The sequence below is a fragment of the Eubalaena glacialis genome, chromosome 7, assembly GCF_028564815.1.
Source record: "Eubalaena glacialis isolate mEubGla1 chromosome 7, mEubGla1.1.hap2.+ XY, whole genome shotgun sequence".
Classification (NCBI taxonomy): domain Eukaryota; kingdom Metazoa; phylum Chordata; class Mammalia; order Artiodactyla; family Balaenidae; genus Eubalaena; species Eubalaena glacialis.
The window spans coordinates 107,275,824-107,290,096 of record NC_083722.1 but is presented as its reverse complement, the minus strand read 5'-3'; the positions used below and the strand labels follow the sequence as shown (position 1 = coordinate 107,290,096).

Below are 14,273 nucleotides of genomic sequence, written 5' to 3'. Positions count from 1 at the left end.
GGGAGGAGCCTGGGGCGGGAGGCGCAGCCGCCCCTGCTTGCGGCAGGAGGGCAGGCTCTCACGTGGGGTCTGAAGCCTTCTCTGGGCCTCGGGCGTCCTGTACAGAGGCAGGAGGGGCCCCACGCAGGCAGCTTCGAGGATCTGTCCCTGGGCCCTGCCACCAGCCCGAAGCAGCAGACACTTGTGTCCTCCCCTGAGCCCACGGCTGAGGACAGGCCCGCAGGTGGAGGAGCTGTCTGGGCAACACACTCCGTCCTCAGCGGGGGTCTGGGTTCATTGGGACAAGTGTGGTCCCTTCTGTCCCGCACGTGTCTCAGCTCTCCTGCCTCCCACGCCTGCAGGCCAGGCTGACAGCGCTGACGAGGACCCCAGCCCTCACACGTGCCCAGGGCCGCTCTGGGGGCTTTGTGGCGCTGCCCCCGCGATGGCTGCTGGAAGGAGCTGACTTCTCACTTGCCTACCTGCTCTGTGTTGGGCCAACTCCTCCCTGTCCTCATTCCACCCCATGGGGGTCATGGCCAGGAGAATCCCGGGAGCCTGACTACCAAACACCCGTGACAACAAGAAGAAAGAACTGCTCGTGGAGGGAACCAAGTCCCAGATCACTGGCAAGGCCGAAGCCAAGGTTATTATTTAGCTGAGAACTGGTGGGACCATGAATCATAAGAAACGGAGACGCTCCCGGGCAGTCGAGGGAGGGCCCCAGTCCTTAAGGTATGGAGATGAGGGGACCACAAAGGTTGGAGGGGCCCGGGGCCCAGAATCACCGGTCCTGGGGGTGGCGTCCTGCTCCGGAGACTGAGAGCCCCTCGGCGGGCCGGCAGCCAGGGTGGGGGGCGTGTCAGACGGTCTCGTCGTCGCTCATGTCCCAGATCTGCGTGGAGAACGGGAGACGTTCAGAGCGTTCATTCACCCGGCGCCGCCCATGATGCTGTCTCAAAGCCGTGCAGCTGTGGCAACAGCAAAAGGAACACGGCTGCCACCTGCAGTGCCTCACAGCCCCCTTGTCCCCAAGGGACTGACCCCCCATTTCATGTATAATGAAACCACGTCTCAGAGCCCTGCGGTCACTTGCCCAAGGCCTCCTGGTGAGTGAGCCCCCGGTGGCCGAGCCGGGGGAGCTGGGATGTGGACCGGCCTTGCGGACCCTCCCACTGCCGCAGCGTCCCTGCCCCGCCCAGTCCCCCGCTCACTCCCATTTCTGTGGCGCTGGCCACTGCCGCCCCTCCAGAGTAAGCCCTCTGGCCACCACCGGCCCTGAGGAATGAGAGGAATTGGGGGGGCCCTGCCCGTTGGCCCCCACAGGCCCGGCTTTGTCTCTGCACCCTCGGCGTGAACCCCCGGGAGAAGGCCCAAGGCCAGCATGGAGCCCCCAGGCGCTCCTCGCACCCTGGGCGCCTGGTCCCTGAACTTACGCCTACAGACTTTCAAAATTCCTAGAATTGGTTGCAAAAGGCCACCCTAATGCTGGCAGAGCCGAGGAAAGGAACATCGTGTTTACGTGAGGCTGGCCCAGAGAGATGGGGAGTCCCGGCCAAGGTAAATATCAACACCAGCTTGGCTTTCAGTGTCGGGGATGTGGAAAATAAATACAGAGAAGGAAATTTCCTCTCTCCTGAGGACCAACCGCCTGGGGCCGAGGGCTGGCGGTGGGTGTGCCTCTCACACACACCCTCACTTTTACATGCACCCTGCTGTCCAAGGACAGTGGGATGAGACCACCAAGGTCCAGACGCCCGAAGCAGCGGGGATGGTGTGGAGGGACTGGGGCTGGGGCCCAGCAGCCTGAGGGTGGCCTGGCGGGCCTGTCCCCTCGGGTGGGATGGGGGCTGGTGGTAGAGGAGTGGTTGCCTTTCCGACGAAGGCTGCATCTGACGCTCCTCCAGTTCTAACCATCTGAGTGGGGGAAGGAGCCACCAGAGGGCTCGCTGACACAATTCATTTATTTTTTCACTCTCTCATTCAATAAACACACGCTTATGGAGCCCGTCCCTGTGCCGCGGGCTGTGCCGACCTGGTGCAGATGCTCCCTCCTTCACTCCTCACAACAGCCTGTGAGGAGGTGTAGATGGAAACAGGCTCAGAAAAGGGGAGTCAACTAGCCCAGGATCACACAGCCAGTAAGGTACAGAGCTGGGAACACAGGTGAGAGGGAAAGGGTTATGTGAGTAAAGAGGCTGCCTGGGCTTCAGGGCTGGGGCAGGCTGCTTGGAGGAGGGGGCCAGGCCAAGACGAGGGGGGTAAGCCCGGCGGGCCACGGCCCTCTCCGTCCTCCCGCCCAGCCTCTGGGGAGGGGGGCCGCCAGCCAGGGCCGGGCAGTCAGTGAGCAACGCCCTCCTGCAAGTGGGTAGCCAGGGCTGTTCACAGGACCCTGGGGGGCCAGGCCCTGGGAAGGGCTTTAATGGGAAAGCAGGAGCCTCAGTCCATTCTGTCATCCATCTTACTGGCTCTCAGCTCTGGGGAAGAATCCTCAGCACCCGGCCCTACCTCTGCACACAGCAGGGCGGGCAGAGAGCTGGCTTGAGCGTGGGCAGCGGGGAGGGATCCTGGCTCTTCCCCTTGTTCCTGGCACTGCCCAGGCTGCGTAGGGGATCAAGTAAGGCACCCAAAGGGCTGATTATGACGGGACTCTGCAAAAGGGGGGGTTGGGGGGAGGCAATGGATTTTACAGAACTGCTCAGGGATTTTCCAGAACACGATCTCTGGGCCGGAGATGGGGTTTCTCTGCTAGGGCAGCCAGTCCTTTTGCCATTGGCTGGGCTCAGGAGGGCAGCAGCAGTCTTAATTGTAAACCTCCAGAAACTTCAGCCTCAACAAATACTGTATGATATCACTTAACGTGTAGAATCTAAAAAAGCCAAACTCATAGAACCAGAGAGTAGATGGATGGTTGCCAGGCCCTGGAGGGGATGGGGAGATGGTCACAGGGTACAAGCTTTCAGTTATAAGTAGCATAAATTCTGAGGATCTAGTGTATAGCCTACTGACTACAGTTTATAGTACTGTATACTTTTAAAATTTGCTAAGAGGGTAGATCTTAAGTGTTCTTACCACAAATAAAAAAAGGGTTGTGAGGTGAAGGATGTGTTAATTAACTTGACTGTGGTCATCATTTCAAAAGTATAGGCATATTAAATGATCACACTGTATACCTTTAAAAAATCACAGGTACAACCTAAATATATACAGTTTTCATTTGTTAGCCATTCCTCAATAAAGTTGGGGGCAGGGGAGAAACTTAAGCCTCAGCTCCTCTTAGACTGTGGACTCCCAGGTTAGTCTGTTCCCTGCTAGGCCCTCAGCCTTCCGCCCACCACCTGGGGAAGACGAGGCCATGTCCTCTTAATGAATAAAGGTTGTAATAAACTGGCAAAGATTTTAAAAATGTTAACACTCAGGGCTGGCAAGGGTATGGTGAAACACTTCCAGGAGGAGTATAAATTGGTACCGTATTTTTTTAAAAGAAGAGATTTGGCAATATGTAACCCAAAGCTTTAAAAATGTTCGTACCCTAAGGAAGAGATAAATGATCTTTTTTGCAGATGATATGCAAGTATACCTAGAAAACCCAAGAAAATAAATGCTAAGATGAATACAGACAATAACGAGTATTCAGTAAGATAGCAAGATATGAAATTAATGACACAAAATTATAGCCTTCCTGTATACAAACAACATGCAGTTAGAAAACATAATGAAAGAGAAGAACCCATTGTAAGAGCAATGAAAAAGATAAATTACTAGGGAATAAACCTAACATGAAATGTACAACATCTTTAAGGAGAAAATCCTTCAAAACAGTCCTGTAACAGTCCTCACAAGCATTGTATGAAAAGTAAACTGGGATAAATGGGGATATACCCTGTGTTTTTTGCACGGGACAATTCAACATCAGTAAAGATGTCAACTTTCCCAAGTAAACATATAAATTTAACACAATCTCAGTTTTTAAAAAATCAAGTATCTTTCCTGGAGCTAGACAAGCTGGTTTTAAAGTTTATGTGGAAAAGGAAGTAAGCAAGACTATCTAAGAAAACCTTTGAGTATGAAAAGAGCAGTGAGGCAGTTCCCCTACTCTGTGTTTAAACATGTCATAAAGCCTGTAATTTAGAGGATTGTGTCAGCAGGAGCACAGATGGGCCAGTGGAACCAAATGAGTCCAGAAACAGAACAGAATAGAATGTCCAAATACACATGGAAATTTAGTATTTTAATAATAAAGGTCTGAGGAATGCGATCTCAAATCATTAGAAAAATATGAGCTTTTAAATAAACGACATAGGGACAACTGGAGAGTCATTTTCAAAAAGATAAAATTGATTCCATGCCTCACTGTATATCAGAATCAACGCCAAATGGAGCAGAGATGTAAGTGTAAAAAAATGAAACCATTCAAATACTGGACGCAAACATGGGTGAATTTCTTTATAACTTGGGAGTGGGAAGCCAATGATCCAAAATCTATAAACAATAAAAACAGATACAGTGGATGATGTAAAGACACACGTGAGGAATTTTGCATGGAAAAAACACTGTAAGCAACGTTGAAAGGACAAATGACACACTGGGTGAAAACATCACAACACACCATGAAGGGCTCATCCCCCTAACATATAATAGCTCTTAAAATCAAGAAGAAAAAGACTAATAAACTGATTAAAAAACAAAACAAAACAAAACAGGCCAAAGACACGGGCAGTTTACAGAAAAAGATAAGCAAATAGCTTTTATACATAAGAAAAAGTGTTCAACCTTACTTAAAAGAAAAGAAATGCTAAAATTTCTTAGGACACAAAATTCAAAATTTCTGGTCTCTGAAAGACACCACTATGAAAATGAAAAGGCAAACGACAGACTAGGAGAAAATATCCACACTGTACATAAAGAGGACTCACATCCAGAATATACAAAGAACTCTTCCAGCTCAATAATAGAGACAAATAACCTGATTTTTTTAAAGTGAGCAAAAGGTTTGAACAGATATTTCACAGAAGAGGAAATACAATGCTAATAAGAACCTGAAAAGATGCTCAGCATCCTTAGTCTTCAGGGAAATGCAAATCCAAACCACAAAGAGATGGCCAAAGAGCACATGAAAAGATGCTCAATATCACTATTATAGAAATGCAAATCAAAACTACAATGACATACCACCTCACACTGGTCAGAATGGCCATCATCAAAAAATCTACAAACAGGGCTTCCCTGGTGGCGTGGTGGTTAAGAATCCGCCTGCCAATGCAGGGGAGACGGGTTCAAGCCCTGGCCCGGGAAGATCCCACATGCCGCGGAGCAACTAAGCCCATGCGCCACAACTACTGAGCCTGCGCTCTAGAGCCTGCGCACCACAACTACTGAAGCCCACGAGCTTAGAGTCCATGCTCCACAACGAGAAGCCACCGCAATAAGAAACCCGCGCACCGCAAGGACTAGTAGACCCCGCTCGCCGCAACTAGAGAAAGCCTGCGCACAGCAATGAAGACCCAACACAGCCATAAATAAATAAATAAATAAATAAATAAATAAATAAATAAATAAAATTTAAATCTACAAACAATAAATGCTGGAGAGGGCGTGGAGAAAAGGGAACCCTCCTACACTGTTGGTAGGAATGTAAATTGGTAGCGCCACTAAGGAGAAGAGTACGGAGATTCCTTAGAAAACTAAATATAGAACTACCATATCATCCAGCAATCTCACTCCTGGGCATATATCCGTAGAAAAGCATAATTCGAAAAGATACATGCACCCCAATGTTCATTGCAGCACTGTTTACAGGAGCCAAGACATGGAAGCAACCAACATGTCCATCAACAGAGGAGTGGATAAAGATGTGGTACATATATACAATGGAATATTACTCAGCCATAGAAAAGAACGAAATAATGCCATCTGCAGCAACATGGATGGACCTAGAGATTGTCATACTGAGTGAAATCAGTCAGACAGAGAAAAATAAATATATCACTTATATGTGGAATCTAAAAAAAAGGGTACAAATGAACTTATTTACAAAACAGATGTAGAGTCACGGATGTAGAAAACAAACTTATGGTTACCAGAGGATGGGGGGGAGGGATAAATTGGGAGACTGGGATTGACATATACACACTACTATATATAAAACAGATAACTAATAAGGACCTACTGTATAACACAGGGAACTCTACTCAATACTCTGTAATGACCTATATGGGAAAAGAATCTAAAAAAGATTGGATATATGTATAGCTGATTCACTTTGCTGTATACCTGAAACTAACACAACATTGTAAATCAACTATACTGCAATAAAAATTTTAAATTTTAAAAAATAAACAAACCACAAAGAGACAGCATACCTTACCTTCTAGAATGGCCAAAATGAAAAATTGTGGCTGGCAACACCAAAGGTGTGCGAGAATGTGGAGCAGCAGGAACGCACCGGCTGCTGCTAGTGGGAATGGAAATGGCACAGCCCGAGGAGAAAGGCCTGGCGACTCACAGAGTCCACACACACATCACGTGCGCCCCAGCGACTCCACTCCCATTTACCCCAAGGAATGCAAACACGGGTCTGCAAAAAGACTGTGCAAGAATGCTCATGGCAGCTTTAGTCCTAATAGGCACGGACTAGGCTCAATCCGAATGTCCATCAACAGGCGAACAGTGACACCCATCCAGTGGACACTGCTCCCCATCAAAGGAACCAGCCACCAAGGCACACAGCAGTGTGTACACATCTCAGAATCTCTATGCTGAGTCACGGGAGTCTGACACAAGTCTACATAAATCCATTTATATGAAATTCTGGAAAGGGCAAGACTAACCTATGGTGACAGAAAGTAGATCACTTGCCACACTCACCAAACTATACACTTTACATGCGTGTGTTTTATTATATGTAAATTGTACTTTAATAAAGTTGACATTTTTTAAAAAGCTACACAGAACATTTTTCACCTCTCAGATTGGCAAAACCCCAATACAAGTGCTGTGGGAAATACAAGTGCTTGGGAAAACAGCACTCTCCTGTAACACTGCTAGGACAGAAGTGGTATGACCCACAGATGAAAATGTGGCAATATCCAACAGAACTGTTTAGGTCTCAACTCTTGACCCAACAAGCTCACTCTTCATAAAATCTGCAAAAATAAACAGGAATGATAAGCCAGAAATTAAAGTAAATGGCTACCTATGGAGTGGGTGGAATGGGCGTGAGGCTACTCTGAGCATACCTTTTCACTTTAGAATCAAGTAACTGTTTTGTGTATTTGAAAAACTAAAAAAAAAAAATAACCAAAAGCACAGCAACAAAACCAAAATAGATAAATTGGGATTAATCAAAATAAAAAATTTTTGTGCATCGAAGGACACTATAAAGAAAGGGGAAAGACAACTCAGAGTGAGAGAAACATATCTGATAAGGAACCTGTATCTAGACCATTGACAACTCAATAATAAAAAGACAACCCAGCTTTTTAAAATGGGCAAAGGAGCTGAATAGACATTTCTTAAAAAAGACAGATAACTGGTTGAGAAGCACATAAAAGACACTTGATCATCATTAGGCATCAGGAGAATGCAAATCAAAACCACAAAGAGATAACACTTTGCACCCATTAGGATGGCTTTAATCAAAAAGTCAGATAGTAACAAGTGTTGGTGAAGATTTGGAGAAACTGGAACCCTCATACGTTGCTACTGGAAGTGTAAAATGGTGCAGCCACTTTGGAAAGCAGTCTGGCAGTTCATCAAACAGTTAAACATAGAGTTGCCAAATGGCCCAGAAATTCCACTCCTGGGTGTATACCCAAGAGAAATGAAAACCCACGTCCACATAAAAACTTGTACACGAATGTTCGTAGCACTATTTGTAACAGTCAAAAAGTGGAAACAACCCAATTGCCCACCAAGCCATGAATGGAAAATGTGGTCTCTCCCTACAGTGGAATATTATTTGGCCAAACACCTGCCTACACTCCGTCTTCTCAAGAGCCTGAGGGCGCTGGGGTGACTGTCCCCTTTTACCAAGTAGGCAACTCAAGTGCAGAGGAAGTTATGTAACCTGTCAAGGAGGCCAAGCTAGTAAGGGGTAGAGCAGAGGCTTCTTCCACTTTATCTCACCATTTCCTTACTGTTGAGCATAATTCCTTCCAAAAAACAGTGAAGGGCAGAAGCTGACATTCTGTTAGCCTGGCACCCAGTGAGTGGCCCCATGGCCAACGCACACACAGTACCCACAGCTAACCCAGGGCAGTAAAGGCCAGGGCAGCTGGCGCTGGCTCCCAGGGTCCCTCACCTCTGTCCTCCAACACTGTTCAGAAGGCGGAGCCTAAGCTCCTGCCCCTTGGCTCGGCCTTTGGGCCCCCCGAGGAGAGGACTGGCGGTAGCCTGTGCTGGCTGGGGGGCCTGGGCAGTCTCTGACCCGGGCCCCTCATCCTCTCCCCCAGCCCCTGCCCTGCAGCAGTGACAGGGCACCCAGAGGAGGCGCTGCAGCCCTCAGGCCAGTGTAGGTGTGTAGTTGGCGGGGCTGGGGCCACCACTGTGCATGCGGGGAAGGGGAGCCTTCCAACCGCTGGGGCCCGTCACACGGGGTCAGGGAGCACGAGCGCTGGACCACACACACCCAGAGGGCCTCAAGGTTTCCCTTTCCACTCTCCCAACGAGACGGACGCATTTCAGAGGAGCCATTTGTCTTTCAATTGCGAACTTGTGTCCCATTTCTGGAGCACACTGCCTGGAGCCTGCCATGGACTAAGGTTTTTCTTTTACAAACACTGTAATTATCCCGTAAATGGCACGGTTATATTTGTGTGTGTGTGTTAAAAGTGTTCATTTGTTAAATGTAAACATTTAAAATGTACCACCGTTTTTGAAACCTAATCTTAGCATCTCTTTATTTTTAAGATAAAAATTAAAATATCCAATCTCTCCGGGCCTCTGAGCAGCCCTGCTCCCCGTACCTCCTCAGTGGGACCCTCACAGGTGCGATTCGTTCTACTGGGAAGGACTGAGAACAGAGGGGTCTGGGGGTGGCATATGCTGGGGACCAGGTGAGGACACTGGATTGGGCTTCCCCGGCAGACTTCCCAGCCAGGGCTCCGTCCACTTGGGGGGAAGCATGAAGGTCCTCATGTTTCCAAGTGGGTAACACTATAGCCATCCATTCATTCACTCACGTATGTTCACTCATTCAGAAACATTTACTGGGTAGTGTGGCATTAGGCGAGAGGAGGGGGGGGGTTCCTCCATTCCCTGCCTTTCCAGGGGGTCAGTACTTTCCTTCAACTTATGGGAAACAACGGCGGGCCGGGGTCTGGTGGTCAGTGAGCCCTGACTGAGCACTTCCAGGGGACCGTTGGGACCAGAGGAGGAAGGGGACAGGAGGCACCCAGAAAAAGGCTCCAAACAGGTTCAGCCAGAGAGACACATGCCCACAGGAGGGCTGGGCCAGGCAGGGCTGCTTGGGACAGAGGACCCAATCATGGCCGAGGCCCAGGGAGAGAGCAGGGCTTGCCGGGCTCCCCCGGCCAGTGGACTGTGGGCCTGTGCTTGGTCCCCAACATTCTAGGTCAGAGTCATGGACAAGGAAGGTAGGGGAGGAGGTGACCTGGCAGGAGTAGGGAAGAGTGGGGAGGAATAGAGGGCAGGCTGCAGGCCAGGCTCCAGGTAATACTCCTCCCTGACCCTGGGCATCCCCACAGGCCTCCACTTTGTCCCCCTGGGTGGAGACACTGGGCTGGGATCCCAAGGAGGAAGGCAGGGCTGCTTCCAGGGTCACTCTTCCACCCTAGGTGCCCACCAGAGAACAGGGCCTCCTGTCCACAGGCATCATTGGCCCCTGGGGGCTCTTTCGGGTCTCCACAGACCCTCTGGTGCTGTCTACACAGGAAGAGCGCAATCCGTGCTCGTTTCCGGGCCACTGGGCTCCACACCTCTCCAAGCTCACCTCCCACGACCCTCCCTCCAGCTCACCAGATTCTAGCGGCCCCAGCTCTCGAGCTCTTCCCGTCCTCTGGGCAAGGGAGACCCCTCCCCTCGCTTATGCGCTGCCGGGCTGGCTCCCGCTCCGGGCGTCTTCCCTAATCACTCATCTCAGACAAACAGCCTGTTCGGTTCCTCCCGACTCCTCCCGTCATTCGTCACCGCGTTTTGGTTTGTACATCTGCCCGACTCCCCAGAGGACAGCGAGCCGCCTGAGGGTGGGCCCCCAGCCCTGGTGCAGAGCCTGGCCCGATATGTGGCTTTTGAATGAACAGTGATTCAGAACCATCTGCCCTGGGTGCGATTCCACAGTGGAAAAAAGAAAGGGGAATTCTGGGTGTGAACATAATATCCAAGAATCAAGCAGTAAAGAAGGGGTCCCTCAGTCCACCTGCTTGCTGGGGATCCTGGCAGGTCAAGCCTTTGGCCTCCATGCCCACAGAACGATGGGGCAGGGCTGTGGGCATCTCCTGCCGGGCAGGCGGGCCGTAGAGCCAACTTTCCAGGGAGGCCTTGACTCCAGACCACTGACGCCCTATTCTCCTCCCTGGGCCCCGCCCCACATCGAGCCACACACCAGGCTCCGGGAGTGCAGAGTGGTGGGCAGTTCTTGCTTCTGGACTCCCAGAAGCCTGGGGGCGGGACTGGTGCTGGCTGGTGACTATGCTGTGTGTGCAGCAGCCGTGGGGCTGTCCAATGGCGCCTCTCGGGCTAACCTGTCTGCCCCAGGGCTGTTCGTGTCACATCTGGGGAGGGTAGCAGGAGGGGCCCCTGGGTAAGGGCCCGGGTTCTGAGCCCACTCCCAGATTTCCACCTGGAGCTCTGGTCACACCACGGGAATAACCCTGCCCTTTCACCATAAGTCCAGAATCTAAGAGCACAGAGCACACGCCCCAGCGTCCATGGAGGCACCATGTGATCTGAGAGCTTCAAGACCCTTCTGCCCCTCAGACAAGGGTGACTGAAGGGGACTGCCTAGGCTGCCTGGTGTGAGCAGATGACAGCTGTCAGGGACAAACAAGAGGGAAGAGAGAGGGTACAGCATCTGTGCAAGGAAGCCGGGGCAGATGATGAGGGCTCCCAGGGGACGGCACCCACGCCCGCAGGGGACTTCCAGGGGCCCTTGCTGTCTGTCGCCGGCTGTCACGGCCCCTTGCTCACACTCCAGCCACCTGCCTTTCATACTCCTTAAGTGGAGATGAAGCAATCCCCCCATGTGCCATCCTCAGGGGTCCGCAGGCCCCTCTGATGCACCACCACTTTGGTGCCTCCCTTTTGAAAGACACTCACCTGCCACTCCATCCTTGTGTCCCAAACACTCTCGACCTCCTCTAGCCTGGACTCTGCTGGACGCCAGATCTGGGAGAGGAATTAAGGCCCAGCTCCTCTTCTTGGGGAACCCCAGCCCCAAACTCAGCCTTCCAGATACCAGGCAGTGGAAGGCTAGTGGAGGGGAGGGGGATGGAGACACAGCTAGAACTTGTGTGGCAGCATGGAGCTCTAGAGGCTTCTGGTGGAGAACTCACCAGCCTTTCCCATTCCCCCCGGCGGCCCCCCACCGGCGCTAAATCAGGGGCCCTGCGTGCACTGCCTCACGGTTCCAGGAACAAGGTTAAGGTTTCACTAGAAAGAAACTGTGGTGGCCAAGGGAGCTGACAGGATGCAAATAATGATTTATAGCAAGTACACTGGGCAGCCGATGGGGAGGGAGGAAAGGCGAAAGGCAATGCTTTCTGGGGGCTGCAGCAGTGGCAGGAGTGGGGTCTGTCCCCCTCCGTGTGGCTGCAGCCCCCGCAGCTGATCAGAGGCACACGGAGGGAGCAGGCAGGGCCCGTGCACACAGGCGGCCTGCACGCCACCTTCAGGGCCTCTGCCCCCATCCTCCCTGCTCCTCCCACCCACAGAGATGCTCTGGGCTCCGAGTGACAAGAGGAGATGATTTGAAGAAGATAGCCTCATGCCTCAGAACCTGGATCCAGAGAAAAAGGCCAACACGCCAGGCCGGCACTCAGGAATGCTGGGCGGCGCCTGGCCAGTCCTCACTTCACTGCTCCAGGCACCAAGAACTCAGCTGACATGGGATACAGGGATAGGATGCCCTGGAGGGGGTGCCAGGGGGCCATCACCTTAAAGGAGGCACAGGAGGGAAGCCGAGGAAAAGAGGCTGCTGCGAGCAGCGACCAGACTGGAGATGCAGACCTCAGGTGACACCACTCGGTGACAGTGCACCCAGGCTTGTTTCCACCTTCTGGGGCTCCTTGGGCCTCAAAGCTAGGGCAGAGGGACATGGGCGGCAGGGGGAGAAGGTATAGCCCATGGGGGGCAGGGGGCTCAAGCTGCCCCCTGGGCAAGAGAAACTGGTGGCCTCCCCACACCATGGGGGGAACTGGGTGGGAGAGCGTGGCCAGGCACCGGAGGGAGTACTTAGGCAGGCGTTAAACATGTTTTCAAGCAAGTTTTAATGATGTGAGAAAATGATCAGAAATCTCTGAAAAGAGAAAATAAAACTGTATGCTCAGTCTGACCCCACTGACATACATGCTTGGTGAAAAAAAAGTGCTAGGAGTAAAAAGCAAATCAGAACAATAGCCTCTGAGTGGTGGAGTCATGGGTGTGAGTTTTGTTCTTTATTTTCGAATTTTTTTTATAATGCTCACTTATGACTTCCATGATCAGAAAAAAAGGTTGTGTAAAGAGGGGGTAATCCTGACACTCCCCAGGGAGTGTGGAGGTGAGGGTGTGGCTCTGTGCACAGGGACTCAGTGCCTGTTGGTTTCCTGTGTTTTTCCCTCCCAGGAAGTGCTGAGAAGCAAAATAAGAAACCTCCCGCTAACGGGGGGGGGGGGGCGTGGGGGGAGGTGGGGGGTGGGGGGGTGGGGGGGAGCGGGGGGGGGGAATGCTGCCATTTAACCGTGGACCCCCAGTGAGATTTAAGTGGAAGACCCCAGCCGGAATTCCCAGCCCTCAGTGCAGGCTGCCCCCCACCTCCCCCTGTGATTAGTCTGGAAAACGGGGCTCAGGGCCCTGCTATAATATTTAGCCCCCTCCCTCCAGGCATGTCCTTAAATGAGGACCAACATTTAAGAGCTCTAAGGAGGGTTTACGGCCGGCCGAAAGACGGAGGTGTGACTGAACTCTGCTGTGGGGAGGGCCAAGGACGGGTAGCAGCGGGTTTGGACTCTCAACCCCTCATCTCTAAGGCTCTCAAACAGCAGCAGCAGCAGCGACTGACAACAGGGTGTGGATTCTCCACTCAGACTGGGGAGTAGCGGGATTCACTTTGGAGGCGACATGAGGCGTGAAGGAAGGGGACGTGCGGGAGAAGGGTGGCCAGGCCCCAGGCCTGCTTGCTTTCTTCCTGGCTTCAAAACACATTTTTCAAATTAGGTGGTAAGAATACAGGGCAATTTCTGTGGCACCAACATACTTTCTTTCAAGATATGATTTATACGTTTGGCCCACATTTTAAATGAAATGGTTATTGAGATAAATGGCCGTGCTGGAGGCTGCAAAATGTTTTCCATTATGTAGTTCTTCTTTTCAGTTCCTTAGAAAACTTTCTGATAAGGGCCCCATAAAAAGGCAGACACTTTGGCATTTTTGTTCTCTACCTCAAAGCGCTTTTGGGGTCAATACTGGAGAGGGGGAGATGGAAGGGAGGAAAGCGGGAGAGCTCAGAGCTCCAGCGTGAAGTGAATGCAGCATCTAAACAGACTCAGACCAGACTTGACTTGGTACCAAGAGAGAACTTTGAGACTTTAAATATGCAAATGCAGGTGCCCTGGGCTATCCGTAGAGGGCCAAGATTCAACCCCCGCAGGCTTTCTCCTGAGGGCCCAGCCTCTGGGCCTGACCACCAGAGACCTCGAGATGAGGCAGAAGCTGTCCCCTGGACTTTGTACCAAGCTACAGGAACCCGAGAGTGCAGTACTGACATAAGGGTGGAAAAAATAGAGAGTGAGAAACAGACCCACACATATATGGGTCGAATGACTTTCAACAAAGGTGCCGAGGTAACCTAAGGGGAAAGGAGAGTTGTTTCAGCACACGGTGCTTGAACGATTAGATATCCACATGGAGAAAAATGAACCTTGACCTTTATCTCAAATCATACGTAGAAATTAATTTGAAATGAATCATGGACATATATGTAAAAGCAAAAAGCATAAAACTACTTATAGAGAAGAACATTAAAAAAATTAATGAGACTTAGAGGTAGGCAAAGAATTCTTAGAATACCAAAAGTATGGACCATAAAATAAAAAATTAATAAACTGGATTTCATCAAAATTCAACGCTTTTTGAAA

General features: G+C 51.0%; 1 protein-coding gene across 5 annotated transcripts in view; it reads right to left on the bottom strand.

Annotated features, from left to right (window-relative positions):
- Positions 1-602: 602 nt before the first annotated feature.
- Positions 603-14,273, bottom strand: part of ATG7 (autophagy related 7) — a 333,595-nt gene continuing 319,924 nt past the window's right edge. For all 5 annotated transcript variants that reach the window (XM_061197268.1, XM_061197267.1, XM_061197270.1 and 2 more), the window contains one exon: positions 603-874. In XM_061197268.1, coding sequence (XP_061053251.1) covers positions 842-874 — 33 coding nt within the window. In that variant the 3' untranslated portion in view covers positions 603-841. The remainder of the gene's footprint in view (positions 875-14,273) is intronic.